This window comes from Oncorhynchus masou, chromosome 29, assembly GCF_036934945.1.
Source record: "Oncorhynchus masou masou isolate Uvic2021 chromosome 29, UVic_Omas_1.1, whole genome shotgun sequence".
In the NCBI taxonomy this organism is placed as follows: Eukaryota; Metazoa; Chordata; class Actinopteri; order Salmoniformes; family Salmonidae; genus Oncorhynchus; species Oncorhynchus masou.
In genome coordinates, this window is record NC_088240.1 from 61,278,577 (window position 1) to 61,298,120 (window position 19,544).

A 19,544-nucleotide genomic window follows, 5' to 3' on the forward strand; every position below is an offset into this window, starting at 1 on the left:
TCACCCTCCCTTCCCCACCCACACCCACTGTCTGAGTGGCACACATGGAGCCAGGCTGTATTAGGTAGAATGGTGGTGTGTGGGCGGGCGTAAAGTGTGTGTGTGTGTCTGTGTGAGAGAGAATATATATGTGTGTGTGTGTGTGTGTGTGTGTGTGTGTGTGTGTGTGTGTGTGTGTGTGTGTGTGTGTGTGTGTGTGTGTGTGTGTGTGTGTGTGTGTGTGTGTGTGTGTGTATACACTACCGTTCAAAAGTTTGGGGTCACTTAGAAATGTCCTTGTTTTTGAAAGAAAAGCAAAAGAAATGTGTCAATTAAAATAACATCAAATTGATCAGAAATACAGTTTAGACATTGTTAATGTTGTAAATGACTATTGTGGCTGGAAACGGCAGATTTTTTTATGGAATATCTGCATAGGTGTACAGAGGCCCATTGTCAGCAACCATCACTTCTGTGTTCCAATGGCACATTGCTAGCTAATCCAAGTTTATCATTTTAAAAGGCTTAATTGATCATTAGAAAACCCTTTTGCAATTATGTTAGCACAGCTGAAAACTGTTGTTCTGAAGAAAAGAAGCAATAAAACAGGCCTTCTTTAGCCTTTATAATAAAAGCTGAAATAAATCATTCTCTCTACTCTTATCCTGACATTTCACATTCTTAAAATAAAGTGGTGATCCTAACTGACCTAAGGCAGGGCATTTGTACTAGGATTAAATGTCAGGAATTGTGAAAACTGAGTTTAAATGTATTTCGCTTAGGTGTATGTCAACTTCCGACTTCAACTGTATTTATATTTTTATTTACTGTTTGTGTTTGTGTGTGTATATAAATGTGTGTGTGTGAGAGAGAATATATATATGTGTGTTTATATGTATGTGTGTGTGTATGCGTGTGCCTGCAAGCTTGCGTGTGTGTGTATGTGCGTGTGTATGCCCGGTGATGTACACCGCATGTGTGTGTGTTTGTGCGTACATGTATCCGTGTGTGGTTATGATTAGGGGCTGGGCATTGAGACTTGGGAGGACTGGCCTGTAATGATGTAACATATGTTTTTTAGGCTCATGTTCTGTCTGCCTGAAGGCCTGAAGGTGTAAGGGAATGTGCTGTCGAGCCAGGTTGGACTCACAGTCATTAAGGAGCTACTCTCCCAACAGGTTAACCCCCTGACTAGTGAAGTCATAGCAATTTAAGAGAGCTAATAAAAATACACCTGTCCCCCCGTGGACCGGTGCATTGGAGAAGGAACCTCTGATTGGCTCTTTTCAGCCCTGCTGTGAGAATGATGAGTCACTCACTGCACTATCAATGAGAAAAAGGTTGTTGTCTGTAGTCGGATTCAGTATCACGAGCAGCCTACTTTGCCAATGAGGGTCTGTTTGCAGTTGGCACTTTTCGCTGTGAGCAGGGCTCATATAACAGTATATAACTGAATCCACAAGTATGCCAGAAATCGTCATAACTTATTCATTCATCATATTTGATCTCCTCCTCTATTTTGTGTAACACTTATTTAGATTTTCTCAATATTTTTGAGGGGGGGATTTTTTTCTCCATTGAGTCAGAACAATATTATCAAGTTCACGTGAACACCAAAGCTCACCTCAGCTTATGGCAGCTCTTATCTAGCCCAACACCTGACCCATCTACAAAAACAACATATCCCATAAACCCATAGTTCCACCCATTGTTGACACCCCAACCCTGAATGAAAAGATAAGACAGCAATCAGTGAAAATCCACTATTATCTGAGAGATCTGTTTCCACTAGCTCATTTTCAGGTGTGAGAGGTTAGCGTTAGAGCCCTTTGAGAGAGAATGCCTGGTAGCAGAAACACACTGAAACGCCTGAGGTTAAGGGATCATTTGGGGCTATGGAAAGTCTGAGAGAATGACATCATCTGAATGCTCCCAGGGATGGAAAACAAATCTCCTCTTTGGCAAATATGAAGGGATTTGAAAGAAGTGTGGGCTAATAGTGTTTTCTCCAAGTAAACAGCCCAAACTACTGGCTGTGTGAAATAGTATCCGTCAATGTGCTGGGGTTCACGTCACTCAACAGTATGAAATGGTTTATATGTGTTGGCAAGGCTCATGCCAGGTAAGGCCATGGAAATCTAAATAGATTGCTTGTTTTTTGTGGTAATTCCTGAAAGCCATTTCTGAGTAAGAGTGCTGATCTAAGGATCAGGCGCCCCGTCCATATAATATTATTAATTATGAGCTAAAGGCAAAACTGATCCTAGATCAGCACTCTTTCTCTAAGACACTTTATGAATAATGACTTGATATCCTCAAAAACCAAAGCACACCATAATGGTTGTCTTAGGAGTTTAAATAATTAATTGACCCTTAATCGTAAATGATTCATCAATGAAATACAAAACCATTACCAATAATATACAACATGACTAGATGTCAAATTTTACAGTCCAAGGAAACACTTATGTACTTATGTACTTACAGACTCATACGCCATTTCTCCTTGAAATCCAGCTGTTGTCTCACTGGTCCAAATTCCATGCCGCAACAACAACGCTCTCAAAACAAGTTCTGTATGTATTAGTCACAATATAATAAACTGAAGCCATAGATACAGACAGACACAGGGGATAGAAAAAAAGGTGCTGTTTCGAACCTAAAAGGTTTCTTTGGCTGTCCCCATAGGAGAACCCTTTAAAGAACCCTTTTTGGTTGCAGGTTGAATCCTATTTGGTTCCAGGTAGAACCCTTTCCCCAGAGGGTTTTACATGGAACCCAAAATAGCTCTACCTGGAAATTAAAAGGGTTCTCCTGTGGGTGACAGCCAAAGACACTTTTGGAACCTTTTTCTCTAAGTGTAGAGATCCTTGCTCACAGTGAATCGTATAATGCAAGGCAATCTTTGTTGCAGGGGAGCTTATCCCTCCCAAAAATGAACAGAAACACACACACACACACCACACCCACAAACACACATACTCACTTTCTAATCTAACCAATGTAATAACATTGAGCATAACAGTGAGCTCCAAAAATATTGGGACAGTGACATTTTTTAAAATTATTTTGACTCTGTACTCCAGCACTTTGGAATTGAGAATGTCAGATATGCACAGATATCATACCCCGAAGACATGCCAACCTCTCTCCATTACAATAACGGAGGAGGTTAGCATTTTATATCACACTCCCAAGACATGCTAACCTCTCACCATTACAATAACAGGGGAGGTTAGCATTTTATATCACACTCCCAAGACATGCTAACCTCTCACCATTACAATAACAGGGGAGGTTAGCATTTCTGGGTGGGTATATTTGTGCATCTGTAACTTTCTCCTTATGTTGTTCTTGGGAATTCGTCACAGATGTTTTGTCATTTACTCATGAGGAGGTAGATGAGGAAAAGTAGGATGACGAGGAGTAAAGGAGGACCATAAACCCCTACGCTAATCTGTCATGCTATTCCAACCCCAGTACTAAATCAAATCAAATGTTATTTGTCACATGAGCCGAATACAACAGGTGTAGACGTTACAGTGAAATGTTTACTTACAAGTTCTTAACCAACAATGCCGTTTTAAGAAAAATAAGTGTAAGGTAGAAAATAAATAAGTAAGAAATAGTCTGCGTAGCCATTTGATTCGCTGTTCAGGAGTCTTATGGCTTGGGGGTAGAAGCTGTTTATAAGAAGCCTTTTGGACCTCGACTTGGCATTCAGGTACCGCTTGCCATGCGGTAACAGAGAGAACAGTCTATGACTAGGGTGGCTGGAGTCTTTGACCATATTAGGGCCTTGCTCTGACACTGCCTGGTATAGAGGTCCTGGATGGCAGGAATCTTGGCCCCAGTGATGTACTGGGCCATACGCACTACCTTCTGTAGTGCCTTGCAGTCAGAGGCCGAGCAGTTGCCATACCAGACAGTAATGCAACCAGTCAAGATGCTCTCAATGGTGCAGCTGTAGAACTTTCTGAGGACCCATGCCAAATAAGTTCAGTCTCCTGAGGGGGAATAGGCTTTGTCATTCCCTCTTCACGACTGTCTTGGTGTGTTAGGACCATGCTAGATTGTTGGTGATATGGACACCAAGCAACCTGCTCCATTACAGTCCCATTGATGAGAATGGGGACTTGCTCGGTCCTCCTTTTCCTGTAGTCCACAATCATCTCCTTTGTCTTGATCACGTTGAGGGAGAGGTTGTTATCATGGCACAACACGGCCAGGTCTCTGACCTCCTCCCTATAGGCTGTCTCATCGTTGTCGGTTGTTGTGTCTGTGATTATCATTAATGTGATGACATGCTATTTTATCAAATTGATACCTGACATTTAATTGATTACGTGATTTAATTAAATCATGCAACAATTAACTCATTAATAACCTGGGGCACCACGGAGAAGTTTATTTAAGGAGTTCCGTCTTCCGAATTAACTCTTAGAGATCTAAAAAAATCTCTTACATTTCAGTCATCAATCAGTCATGAATTATTCTTTACCTTTTATCAGTCTCATCTGAACTTCGTAAAATTCTTGGTTATCTGCACAAACCCTAGTTTCCATAATGAATCAGCAATATACAAATTGTCTTAACTATTTATTTACTAACTAAATAATCACGGAAATACATCACAAACAAACAGTAGATATTGGTTACTAACAATGACACAAAAGTCCCTAGTGGGCTAAACCGGTATGACGGCTTGGTAGTCAAAGGAAAGGGGTGGGGACTGAGAGAGCGGGAATAATTATATTCATTGAAATGCTAATCCTTTGCACGTGAACGTCCGCACATCCGAGAATAATTGCAATGTTTATATATATTTACGCCCATATGTTGTTGTTGTCTTCTCTGTTGGAATCCTCAATCGTCCTGTAGGGTTCATCAGAGTCTCTGGTTAACTTTCCCAGAAGTCACAATGTCTTTCAGGGTTGTAAGTGGTTAGGATGGATACTTCAGAGTATCATTCAGAAATGTTATCATGGAATAGACGCTTCGGCTGTTGTCGGTATTCTTGTTCTAGACTTACGTAACTTCTAGCTCCAGACTAGTACTTATACGTCTAACATTTTCTCGTATTCTGTAGTGATCGATAGTCTCAGAGTTTAACCATTTCCAACCGTGTAGCCAATGCTCCACGTGGTATGTTCTTGTCCTTTGGCAGAGTTGTAGTGCCAACTATTTAAACATGTTGTGTCAGCTGCATGTTTTCTAGTCTGATGTGAATTTCTTCAGGAGTGGGTTTTATCCTCTGTCGAAGAAGGGGTGGTTCTATGATGCCTAATGTGATGTCTGGACTCATGGGGGTGTGGCCACTGACTAGTTCATCTTTATATGAAAATCCATACTCTCATTTAGAAGGTTAATATTTCATTACACACAAATAGTTTCATGTTTAATCACATACGTTTCACAATATTTTAGAAATGGGAAATGTACACTTTAAGAGATACCATTTTTTGTGTTTCCTGTCCTTCATGAAATCACCAAATGAAACGCACTCGTCATAACTGTCCCTTAAGTGTCCATGGACCATTTCCACATTCTCAAAAGTGGAAATATTGTTCAATTTTCCCATTTTGGGGATTTAGGACTTTGTCCAAGTCTCTTTGTTCTGGTAGACTCTCTCAACACTGCATGGCAGTTTCTAACAGGTATTTATGACCTGTCGTAAAGTCATAAAACTGTGGAGAGACAGAGAGAGGGGCGGGGCGGGGGCTATGATCCTCCTCTTAGGGCACGTCATGATACAGTGATCAGGCCTACCACTGTTGTGTCATCGGCAAACCTAATGATGGTGTTGGAGTCCTGCCTGGCTATGCAGTCATGTGTGAACATTCAGTACAGGAATGGACTGGCATGCACCCCTGAGGGGCCCCCGTGTTGAGGGTCAGCATGACAAATGTGTTGTTACCTACCCTTACCACTGAAAATGTCAGTGAAGACACTTGCCAGTTGGTCAGCGCATGCCCGGAGTGCACATCCTGGTAATCCGTCTGGCCCTGTGGCCTTGTGAATGTTGGCCTGTTTAAAGGTCTTACTCACATCGGCTACGGAGAGCATGATCACACAGTCGTCCCGGAACAGTAATTTAGCTTGTCTGGTAGGCTCGTGTCACTGGGCAGCTCACGGCTGTGCTTCCCTTTGTAGTCTGTAATAGTTTGCAAGCCCTACCACATCCGACGAGCATCGGAGCCGGTGTAGTACGATTCAATCTTAGTCCTGTATTGATGCTTTGCGTTTTTTTAGGTTCGTCTGAGGGCATAGCAGGATTTCTTATAAGCATCCGGGTTAGAGTTCCGCTCCTTGAAAGCGGAAGCTCTTCCCTATAGCTCAGTGGGGATGTTGCTGTAATCCATGGCTTCTGGTTGGGGTATGTACGTACGGTCACTGTGGAGATGACGTCATCGATTTTATTGATGAAGCCAGTGACTGATGTGGTATACTCCTCAATGCCACCGGAAGAATTGTAACCTTTATTTAACTAGTCAGTTAAGAACAAATTCTTATTTACAATGATGGCCTACCCCGGCCAACCTGGAATCGAACCAGGTTCTGTAATGATGCCTCTAGCATTCTAGAATCCCGGAACATATGCCAGTGTGTGCTGGTAAAACAGTCCTGTAGCTTAACATCTGCCTCATCTGACCTCTTCTTTATTGACCGAGTCACTGGTGATTCCTGCTTTATTTTTTGCTTGTCAGCAGGAATCAGGAGGAATCAGATTTGCCAAATGGAGGGCGGGGGAGAGCTTTGTATGTACGCATCTCTGTGTGTGGAGTAAAGGTGGTCTAGAGTTATTTTTCCTCTGGTTGCACATTTAACATGCTGGTAGAAATGAGGTAAAATGGATTTAAGTTTCCATGCATTAAAGTCCCCGGCAAATACTAGCCACTAGCCAGGATGTTTGAATGTGATCATGCTCCAGGTTCCTACAGTACAATACGCTGACAGAGTAGAGGATGAGAGGGAGGAGAAGACAGAGGTGGAGGTGGAGCGAAAGAAGGGAAGGAGGGAGGGAAGGATTGTTTCTCTCTCTCTTACAAGCCCCTGGGGTTCCATCCATCTTCGCCCTTCTCTGTGGAATCCCATTGAACTGATTTACAGAACGTCCGCTGAGACTCTAGTTCTAGGGCTTTGCCTTGGCCTGATTGCTCCATCAAAGCACACCGGGCTTGATTTTGCAAGGCAGAAGTCTCCCCCTCTTTCCCTCTCTCTCTTTCTCGCTCCTTTGTTTTTTCATCCCTTGTTTCTGGACCCGCTCCCGTCGCGCCGCGGCTGCCAACTTTCCGCCTGCGCTCTCCGGAGTGGGCCGCCTCAACGCTGGAGCCACCCAGAGCATTATGGGTATTAGTAAGATCGAGACTTTCATGGCTGAGGCGTACAATGTGTATCCCAAATGGCATCCTATTCCCTATAAAGTGCACTACTTTTGACCAGAGCCCTATGGCCTTATGCTTAAAAGTAGTGCACTATAAAGGAAACAGGGTGCCATTTGAGACATGACCCTAAACCTCCATTGCTGAGGCTTTAGAATGTGCCAAGCCTATGGCTTTTGCAGTAATGACAGTGTAATAGTGTGTAGACACACAGCCAGGAGGTCGGGATGGTGAATTAACCTTCACTTTCGCTGACCCCAGAACAGTAGAAAGGGGAAAGGCCTCATGGACCAAATAGGTTTGTAGTGACCTTGGATCTGTCCTCTGACATCCTTGGAGAAAATAGTGCTGATAAGAGTGGAAAGAGTAGACTGAGACACTGAAGGAGTCCATTTGTGACTTAATCATGACTATTTTGCTACATTACTACTGCACAAGCTATATGTGTGTTACGTGGGTGTCTGCGCATGCGTGCATACGTGCATTTGTGTGTGTCCCCCCGTTTATCTGTGTTTCTGTATGCGTGTGTTGGAGAGTGTTTCCCATGGCTCTTGTACAGTTGTTAAGCACCAGACAGAGTAGCCTCTCTGGAGAGACATTAACCTGGTCAGCATCTCTCTGTTGACTGGGTTCAAAGACAGGAGTCAAGTGTGTCTGCTTATAGTGAAGAGGGAGGAACTAGACCCAGCAGGAGAGGAGCATGTGTGTGTTTGCTACATATATGTCCATGTGCCTACCTTCGAGCATGTGTGTGTATTTGAGTGCATGTACAGTACATTCGGGAATGTATTCAGACCCCTTGAGTTTTTCCACATTTTGTTAAGTTACAGTCCTATTCTAAAATAGACTAAATTGTTCCCCCCCCTCATCAATCTACACACAATACCCCGTAATGACAAAGCAAAAAACGTTTTTTTTACATTTTAGCAAATTTAATAAAAAATGTAAACTGAAACATCGCGTTTACATAACTATTCAGACCATTTACTAAATACTTTCTTGAAGCACCTTTGACAGCGATTACAGCCTTGAGTCTTCTTTGGTATGATGCTACAAGTTTGGCACACCTGTACAGTATTGGTTACCCAGACTATTTGCACTCCCCCCCCCCTCCCCCTTTACACCACTGCTACTCTCTGTTGTTATCATCTATGCATAGTAACTTTAATAACTCTACCTACATGTACATATTACCTCAACTAACCGGTGCCCCCGCATATTGACTCTGTACCGGTACCCCCCTGTATATAGTCTCGCTATTGTCATTTTACAGCAGTTCTTTAATTACTTGTTACTTTTAGTAAGCATTATGCTGTAAGGTTATTATGCTGTGACACCTGTTGTATTCGGTGCATGTGACTAATACAATTTGATTTGATCTGATTTTGATGTGGGGAGTTTCTCCCATTCTTCTCTGCAGGATCTCGCAAGTTCTGTCAGGTTGGATGGGGAGCGTCGCTGCACAGCTTTTTTCAGGTCTCTCCAGAGATGTTCGATCCGGTTCAAGCCAGGGCTCTTGCTTGGCCACTCAAGGACATTCCGAGATTTGTCCCGCAGCCTCTCCTGCATTGTCTTGGCTGTGTGCTTAGGGCCGTTGTCCTGTTGGAAGGTGAACCTTCGCACCAGTCTGAGAACCTGCTCCAGAGCACTCAGGACTTCATCATGGATCTCTCTGTACTTTGTTCCGTTCATCTTTCCCTCGATCCTGACTAGTTTCCCAGTCCCTGCCACTGGAAAACATCACCAAAGCATGATGCTGCCACCCCATCCTTCACTGTAGGGATGGTACCAGGTTTCCTCCAGACTAGAGGTCGACCGATCAATCGGAATGGCCGATTAATTAGGGCCGATTTCAAGTTTTCATAACAATCGGAAATCTGTATTTTTGGACACCGATTTGGCCGATTTTTAAATTATTATTATTCTTTTTTACACCTTTATTTAATCTTTATTTAACTAGGCAAGTCAGTTAATAACACATTCTTACTTTCAATAACAGGCCTAGGAACGGTGTGTTAACTGCCTCGTTCAGGGGCAGAACGACAGATTTTTACCTTGTCAGCTCGGGGGATTCAATCTTGCAACCTTACAGTTAACTAGTCCAATGCTCTAACCACCTGATTACATTGCACTCCACGAGGAGCCTGCCTGTTACGTGAATGCAGTAAGCCAAGGTAAGTTGCTCGCTAGCATAAAACTTATCTTATAAAAAACAATCAATCAATCATAATCACTAGTTAACAACACATGGTTGATGATATTACTAGTTTATCTAGCGTGTCCTGCGTTGCATATAATCGATGCGGAATCATTGCTCCAATGTGTACCTAACCATAAACATCAATGCCTTTCTTAAAATCAATACACAGAAGTACAGTGCCTTGCGAAAGTATTCGGCCCCCTTGAACTTTGCGACCTTTTGCCACATTTCAGGCTTCAAACATAAAGATATAAAACTGTATTTTTGTGAAGAATCAACAACAAGTGGGACACAATCATGAAGTGGAACGACACTTATTGGATATTTCAAACTTTTTTAACAAATCAAAAACTGGGCGTGCAAAATTATTCAGCCCCCTTAAGTTAATACTTTGTAGCGCCACCTTTTGCTGCGATTACAGCTGTAAGTCGCTTGGGGTATGTCTCTATCAGTTTTGCACATCGAGAGACTGAAATTTTTTCCCATTCCTCCTTGCAAAACAGCTCGAGCTCAGTGAGGTTGGATGGAGAGCATTTGTGAACAGCACTTTTCAGTTCTTTCCACAGATTCTCGATTGGATTCAGGTCTGGACTTTGACTTGGCCATTCTAACACCTGGATATGTTTATTTTTTAACCATTCCATTGTAGATTTTGCTTTATGTTTTGGATCATTGTCTTGTTGGAAGACAAATCTCCATCCCAGTCTCAGGTCTTTTGCAGACTCCATCAGGTTTTCTTCCAGAATGGTCCTGTATTTGGCTCCATCCATCTTCCCATCAATTTTAATCATCTTCCCTGTCCCTGCTGAAGAAAAGCAGGCCCAAACCATGATGCTGCCACCACCATGTTTGACAGTGGGGATGGTGTGTTCAGGGTGATGAGCTGTGTTGCTTTTACGCCAAACATAACGTTTTGCATTGTTGCCAAAAAATTCAATTTTGTTTTCATCTGACCAGAGCACCTTCTTCCACGTGTTTGGTGTGTCTCCCAGGTGGCTTGTGGCAAACTTTAAACGACACTTTTTATGGATATCTTTAAGAAATGGCTTTCTTCTTGCCACTCTTCCAAAAAGGCCAGATTTGTGCAATATACGACTGATTGTTGTCCTATGGACAGAATCTCCCACCTCAGCTGTAGATCTCTGCAGTTCATCCAGAGTGATCATGGGCCTCTTGGCTGCATCTCTGATCAGTCTTCTCCTTGTATGAGCTGAAAGTTTAGAGGGACGGCCAGGTCTTGGTAGATTTGCAGTGGTCTGATACTCCTTCCATTTCAATATTATCGCGTGCACAGTGCTCCTTGGGATGTTTAAAGCTTGGGAAATCTTTTTGTATCCAAATCCGGCTTTAAACTTCTTCACAACAGTATCTCGGACCTGCCTGGTGTGTTCCTTGTTCTTCATGATGCTCTCTGCGCTTTTAACGGACCTCTGAGACTATCACAGTGCAGGTGCATTTATACGGAGACTTGATTACACACAGGTGGATTGTATTTGTCATCATTAGTCATTTAGGTCAACATTGGATCATTCAGAGATCCTCACTGAACTTCTGGAGAGAGTTTGCTGCACTGAAAGTAAAGGGGCTGAATAATTTTGCACGCCCAATTTTTCAGTTTTTGATTTGTTAAAAAGGTTTGAAATATCCAATAAATGTCGTTCCACTTCATGATTGTGTCCCACTTGTTGTTGATTCTTCACAAAAAAATACAGTTTTATATCTTTATGTTTGAAGCCTGAAATGTGGCAAAAGGTCGCAAAGTTCAAGGGGGCCGAATACTTTTGCAAGGCACTGTATATATGTTTAAACCTGCATATTTAGCTAAAGGAAATCAGGTTAGTAGTTAATATTAACCAGGTGAAATTGTGTCACTTCTCTTGCGTTCATTGCACACAGATTCAGTGTATATGCAACAGTTTGGGCCGCCTAATTTGCCAGAATTTTACCTAATTATGACATAACATAGAATGTTGTGCAATGTAACAGGAATATTTAGACTTATGGGTGCCACCCGTTAGATAAAAAAACAGAGCGGTTCCGTATTTCACTGAAAGAATAAACGTCTTGTTTTCGAGATGATCGTTTCCAGATTCGGCCATATTAATGCCCTAGCTCGTATTTCCGTGTGTTATCATGTTATAACTAAGTCTATGATTTGATAGAGCAGTCTGACTGAGCGATGGTAGGCACCAGCAGGCTCGTAAGCATTCATTCAAACAGCACGTTCATGCGTTTGCCAGCAGCTGTTTATGACTTCAAGCCTATCAACTCATGATATTAGGCTTGTGTAACCGATGTGAAATGGCTAGCTAGTTAGCGGGGTGCGCGCTAATAGCGTTTCAAACGTCACTTTCTCTGAGACTTGGAGTGGTTGCATGGGTAACGCTGCTTCGAGGTTGGCTGTTGTCGTTGTGTTCCTGGTTCGAGCCCAGGTAGGAGCGAGGAGAGGGACGGAAGCTATACTGTTACACTGGCAATACTAAAGTGCATATAAGAACATCCAATAGTCAAATAGTATATGAAATACAAATGGTATAGATATAAATATAAATATAGATATAAATAGTCCTATAATTCCTATAATAACTACAACCTAAGTCTTCTTAACTGGGAATATTGAAGACTCATGTTAAAAGGAACCACCAGCTTTCAAATGTTCTCATGTTCTGAGAAAGGAACTTAAATGTTAGCTTTCTTACATGGCACATATTGCACTTTTACTTTCTTCTCCAACACTTTGTTTTTGCATTATTTAAACCAAATTGAACATGATGGAGACTGTGCTCTTGGGGACCTTCAATGCAGCAGAAATGTTTTGGTACTCTTCCCCAGATCTGTGCCTTGACAAAATCCTGTCTCGGAGCTCTACAGACAATTCCTTCAACCTCATGGCTTGGTTTTTGCTCTGACATGCACTGTCAACAATGGGACCTTATATAGACAGGCGTGTGCCTTTCCAAATCATGGCCAATCAATTTACTCAAATCAAGTTGTAGAAACTTCTCAAGGATGATCAATGGAAACAGGATGCACCTGAGCTCAATTTCGAGTCTCAAGGCAAAAGGTCTGAATATTTATGTAAATAAAGTATTTCTCTTTTTTATATTTAATACATTTATGCTTTGTCATTGTGGGGTATTGTGTGTAGATTGATGAGGGAAAAAATGTGTTTTAATACATTTAAGAATAAGGTCAAGGGGTTTGAGTACCTTCTGAATGCACTGCATGCATGCATGCATACATACCTACACATGCGTGTGTGTGTGCACTCGTGTGTATCCCTGCCTGCGAATGAGGGAGTATGTGTTTGTGTCTAAGAATCTCCTCGCCCTGTTATGCAGATGCTTGAGTATTGCATCTCTCTCTCTCTCCCTCCCTCTCTCTCATAATATGTACTGTAGGCAGGCAGGCTAGCCATATGGACGGGAGGGGAGCTCTGGAAACATCCCATTACAAGTCATATATCACACTCCTGACAGCATCCATTTTGCGCTGTTTTCATTTCAATCATGAGTGCAGCTGCATGGGAGAACTCAGGGCGCCACCATGTTAACCCCCTACTGCCCAGGACTGCCACAGGTATCCCGATGTAGGGAGGTTGGGAGTCAAAGGTATGAGAGGAAAGGCGACCCTCTCACCTGGTGGCAGCTTTCTTGACTATTCAATATATCACTTTATTTATCACATGATGGCCGAATAGTCAATGCAGTCTCGACATTACTGTAGAAGTGTATCCTCCTTGGTCAAAAACATATCTTGATTTGGACCCAAGAAAACAGAAACTACTCAGAAATTAAGATCTACCACATGCATTTCTATTTGTCCTGCTCTGAGCCCATTTGTTTGACTCATTGGTGCTCTAACGAACTACCCTCTCTTGAAATCAAAACAAAGTGAGTGAGAGTGGATTTGTTGAGATTCCTACTTGCTGAACCAGTGTTCTCTGTTCGTAGTGCTTATTTGCAGATGATCAAACCCCCGCTTCCGCATGTAATCTATCCCACATGCAGTATTTTCCCAGAGAAGTCTATTAAAATGTAGCTTAGTACGGCCAACAGAGAGATGGGAGTAGAACCAATACTGTACTCCCGGTCGATCCAACAGACAGCTCGGCCTGTTATGTGATTTGTGGGGTACTCCTGAGGCCTTGCTTCACTTTCAATCCCAATCCATCTCTGGGATGGGTACAGCTCACATCACAACGTCATGTCTCTGTAAAGTGCTGCAGTGTAAAAAGGTATGTCCGCCCTAGACGTTGAGGCTTTGGTCTCAGGCCCAGGTTGCCTCCCTCTCCTTTTCTCTTTTCTTCAATCCCCCCTCCTCCTTCCTTCCTTCCTTCCCTCCCTCCCTCCGTCCTCTCCTTCCCTCAGTGGGGAACCTGTTGCCAGGACAGGTAGTGAGGGGCGGAAAAGCGGGGGGACATTCCAGGCCCTGTTGTGCTCTCTCACTCCCTCCCACTCTCCCTCTCGGAGGAAAACAGCTGTGGCGTCCAGAGGAAACACTGCTTTTTTCCCATCAGGCCGTTGCCTGTGATGGACAGGGGCCTGGTTTGGCTTGCTCTGCGAGGTAGGATGCAGTTTATGGGCCAGATCACAGAGGAAAAGGGGGTCGGGGGAGGAGGGACAGGCGCCACAGGACAGCTTTTGGCAGAATGTTCTGGCATATTCCCCCGTGGCGTTCGACTTCTTGACCCCAAGATGAGAGCATCATGGGAGATGATTTTGCCCTACTCCTTAACCTTTGCCGTTCCTTATGTGTCCCGTGCTAATATGTCTGGCTCACAGTTCTTCTGTGTCTTCTTTCAATCATGTATTAAGTGAAAGATGATGCTGTGTTATTATTCTCCTTTATCAATTGTGGGGCAGATATAATATCGATCGATCCTTCCTTACTGTCCTATGTATCTAGATCTGTCAGTCTGACCATCATGTCCAGTGTACATGAATGAATGCATGCAATGGTACACCAAAAATGAGGGTAAGAGAATGAAGCAAATCAAATCTAATTTGAAGCAATCCAGAGTATTTTGGAAACATACGTTTAAAAAATGAATGTTTGTTTGGGGTAAGTGTTCACGAACAGCATCTAGTCCCAACAAGATGTAGGTGTAAAATGAGTCAGTCAGTACTCACAGACACCTAATAAAGTAAAGAACACATTGGCCTAACGCCTATCTCTCTCTCTCTCTCCCTCTCTCTCTTTCTGTAGGCCTTTGTCTCCATCTCCCTGCTGTACTGGGGCCTGCAGACATTCAGCCAATTGATTGCAGTCAAGAAGAAGACAACATGAGATTGTCAGGTCCCATTGGCTTACTGTACCTGGCTCCCATCAAATGTTTGAAGGACTTTAGCCATGACTTTAGGTAGCCACACTTTCCCACATATTAACCAACATACAAGCTTCTATGAATCAAATAATATATATAATGTGCATATCTTGCCTCATAATAATATTTGTTAATGTTTTTAATCGGACAAGCATAGTGTGTATGAATGACCATAGGCACTATACATTTATGGCCATGCTTAGTGTTACTGTTTCTTATGGAAGGTAGCTTTTCTGATTTTGTTCAAATTGTACTGTTATATGGTGCTATTCAGTGATTGATTAATGACAATCAATGTAATACATTCCTGTTTAGTGAGCCATTGAGAATATTATGAATGACTTTTTTTTCACCTACACCTTTACCTGTACAACAAATACCTCCTAAAACTGCAGGGTAACTTTTCCTAGGATCCTTTTTTTCATGAAATGTAATACTTCTTGACTCTATATTTTTCAGTTCCATTTTTGACTAAACAGTTTTCTGTTACCAGTTTCACTCATCATTTTAGCTGGTCTTTAGCATGCTCGACTAAATTAGACAAGTTTCAGAAAAAAAAACGATGTATTAGATATTCATGTATTTTATATAATTAAAACTGTGATTAATTCGTATTAGGGTATCTAAATAAGTAACACTATAGAAGCATTCTCTACTTCACTACCATGGGCTGGAAAATCATTTCAGGATTCTGCACCAGGTGGCACTATTGTTGCCTTAAGACTGCGTTCATTTTATAGATAATGTTGCCCCTAGACTCTGATCTTGGGCCAGCTTTGTATTTTCCCAAATAATAGTTAAGGTATGGATTGGAGGAGGAAGATCTGTACCTGGTGTTGCCTAATACAGGTAACTGACAAAATAATAGAAACGCTTGAGTAAACAAGGGATTCAAAGTATATTGAAAACAGGTACTTCCACACAGGTATGGTTCCTGAGTTAATTAAGCAATTAACATCCCATCATGCTTAGGGTCTTGTATAAAAAAAAGCTGGGCTGCCCATTATTTTGGCTTCCATGCCTATGCCCCCATAGGATGACAATGCCCCCATCCACAGGGCAAGAGTGGTCACTGGAGTGGTTGTGGGGCGATACCAGAGAGAGTGTTTTCCACCACCATCGACAAAACACCAAATGATGGAATTTCTCATTGGAAGAATGGTGTCGCATCCCTCCAACAGAGTTCCAGAATATATGCCAAGGTGCATTGAAGCTGTTCTGGCTCGTGGTGGCCCAACGCCCTATTAAGGCACTTCATGTTGGTGTTTCCTTTACTTTGATAGTTACCTGTACATCACACTGTGGGCAGCTGGCCTGGTCATAGAATAAAAACTAAAAGAAAACTATAGGTAGCCTACCCAATAGAAGCCTAGTCGAACTGCAGAAACACGTGAGTAGACTCGTAGGCCTACAGTACATATCTCTGGTGCCTGTTATTCAATGTCCAATGAGCTCTTCACTTACTTACCATTGGGCATACGGTATCAGAGTATGAGGTCTGATACCTACAGGCTCATAGACAGTTTCTACCTACAAGCCATTAAGACTGCTGAACACTTGAACTGGACTGGCCACCTGCTCTGATTCTCCTCACCTTAGCACACGTACACCCACACAGACATACACTTTTGTATACGAAACATTTAGAAAACACCTGCTGCTTCGATGGCATAGACTGACCAGGTCAATCCAGGTGAAAGCTATGATCCCTTATTGATGTTACTTGTTAAATCCACTTCAATCAGTTTCGATAAGGGGAGGAAATAGGTTCAAGAAAGATATTTTAGCCTTGAGACAGTTGAGACCTGGATTGTGTATGTGAGCCATTCAGAGGGTGAATGGGCAAGACAAAATATTTAAGTGCCTTTGAATAGGCTATGGTAGTAGGTGCCAAAAACTGCAACGCTGCTGGGGTTTTCATGCTCAACAGTTTCCCGTATGTATCAAGAACGGTCCACCACCCAAAGGACATCCAGCCAACTTGACACAACTGTGGGAAGCATTGGAGTCAACATGGATCAGCATCCCTGTCAAACACCTTTGAGACCTTGTGGGTTGGGCTGGAGGAGGTGTGGGGGCAATTCAATATTACGAAGGTGTTCCTAATGTTTGGTACAGTATATTCAGTGTACATATATCCACACAGACACACACATATACATTCATGCTATACACACATCACAACTGCTGCTACCAGACTCTTACTATGACTGCTGAATACTGCACAATTTAAACACTTTCCCCCCCCCTTCTCCAAAACACCTGTAAATATTGGACTACACATTGTGCCTTCCTGTATTATACTTATGCAACAAACAAAATAATTCTACTGAGCCATTTACTTTATTTACATATTCTTATATTTTATTATTTCTTATTGTTGCGTTGTATGCGTTCGTATCCCGTACATACGACTAATGACACTTGAAACAATGTCTCTGGTTGGTAAAGAAGTGTATCAGAGCCACTAGAATCAGCAGCTGAGCCCTGGTCCCCTGATGCTACTGTTTGTTCTGTTGTTGTGTGAAAACACTGTGAATTATTCCAAAACATACAGGATAGTAAACCATCAGATGGCTTCTGTCTCACATATTCCCTCAGCACTGTTTGATATTGCACGGTCGCTTTTCAAAATGCCAGTATGTTACACAGCATATGCCAAATAAAGCTAAATAAAAGATGTGTTCAACTCAGTCAGTAGTATTTACTGCAGGTTGTTTTGGTGTAGGAAAGAATATTACATGCACTGTTATTTGGAGATACACAGTTAATAGGATTTTGCCTCTTTCCTGGAAGGTAGGCTAGGCCTAGCCTAAGATGTACAGTGTAGGCAAACCTACTTCCTTTTTACCTCCAAGGACTATTTGTTATGTAAATACATTTTTGCCCTGTGTTTTGGTTGGTCATGTTACTTGACCTGGATTTTAACCTTCATTTTAAGTATTTTCCAGAAATGATCATTACACAGAAAATTTCAGCAAAAGTCATAGGATGGTGTTGGACCATCTGATCCAGGTCATGTGACATGATCAACCAAAACACAGGGCCCTTGACTTATGTTCAGAGGTAAACTGTCTCTAAATGTGAATTGATTCTCATTGAGATACGGTTCTAGAAACATAAAGCCCTTTACTTTCATATCAAATCAAAATAATTTCACAAATGCAAAATATATAGTTACTGTACACGTTTAACACTGTTTAACAGTATTTTTCAGTTACAAAACTTTTCTGACGTCCTTCCTTTACATACAGGTGTTCAGAGACGCTAGATATCTCTTAAGAACAGCTGGCCGTCTCTGCTTTTGTTAACAAGCGCTGTAACATCGACATATGGCCATGTGGGGACCTGACCATATAAAGGTGTGCAATAATTTAACATTTCGTTTTTTGAAAATGATTTCTCGTCGATATGAAAGTATCAACATTTAGACCGAGCATTTGGGCAGCATCAGACCTCTCCCCCTCCAGCATATAGGTACTTGAAACAGCCACATAGGCACGGAGGGGCTGGGCCCACCCAATCAGATTGAGCAAACAATAATAATAAATACATATTTTTTTCATGCTCTACTTGTCAGTGTTCCAAATGGGACATTATTTTTCGTTTTACCTAAACATGCGGGTCAGGGTAGGGGACGGGGTTAAGGATAGGGTTTAGGGTAAGGTTGTCTCAAGGATCTCTCTTAGCATCTACCGTTTGAACACATTTTACCCACAATGCATTTCGCTTTGGAACATGCCATTAGCCTAACGTTCCCCAATTACCATCTTCCCACAAAGCCGGCTTGCCTGTCACAATCTCTGACCAGAAAACATGAAGGACCTCTCTCTATAATTAAGATGGAAAACAATTAAGCATTAACATTACTTCAGCTTAACTATGTGTGTTTTAATTGATAAATATGATCCGTTTTGGTAGCAACATTAAATCATATAATGCATGAACAGGAAGGGTAACCTATTTGTACTGGGAGACTTGCAGAATGTAGTTTGGCAACAATCCTATTGCCGGCGTTCCGACCACATACATTTCTTCTCTTTTCACAGGGGATCAACAATATGCAACTTTGGGAAAATATCAGACATTATACAATAAGTAAATGCCTTTCTCATAGCCAATGAACAGTTTTAATAAATGGCTCATTTATCAGCAATCCTCAGTTGAAACAAAAGCAAAGAGCGCTCCCCCACCCCTGTAAAAAACGTAGGGATGGGTCTGAAGTTGCCAGAATTTTGACCTGAGGGTCGCAGGAAATAGGCCTACAATTTTCCCTACAGGCCAGAACGCTTGGCTGCAAAAATTGTATTTTATTTTTCGATTTTTTTCTCAATTTAGTCTTATTTATTTTATTTTTTTGTACCTTCATTTAACCAGGTTGTAATGGTTTTCTTGGGAAAGAGAGGCGGACCAAAATGCAGCGTGGTTAGTTTTGTACATCTTTAATAAAGATGAAAGTACAACAATCTACAAAACAAGAAAAAAACCAACAGTCCTATCTGGTGCCACAAACACAAAGACAGGAACAATCACCCACAAGAGACCTAAAGAATATGGCTGCCTAAACATGGTTCCCAATCAGAGACAACGATAAACACCTGCCTCTGATTGAGAACCACTCTAGGCAACCATAGACTTACCTAGAGTACTACTCTAA

The 19,544-nt window shown here is 42.0% G+C and overlaps 1 protein-coding gene across 1 annotated transcript in view; it reads left to right on the top strand.

The window, feature by feature from the left end:
- The window catches only part of LOC135520180 (alkylglycerol monooxygenase-like), a 37,920-nt gene extending 22,544 nt beyond the window's left edge, over positions 1 to 15,376 (top strand). The window contains exon 13 of the mRNA XM_064945542.1: positions 14,770 to 15,376. Coding sequence (XP_064801614.1) covers positions 14,770 to 14,850 — 81 coding nt within the window. The 3' untranslated portion in view covers positions 14,851 to 15,376. The remainder of the gene's footprint in view (positions 1 to 14,769) is intronic.
- The last annotated feature ends 4,168 nt before the right edge of the window (positions 15,377 to 19,544 follow it).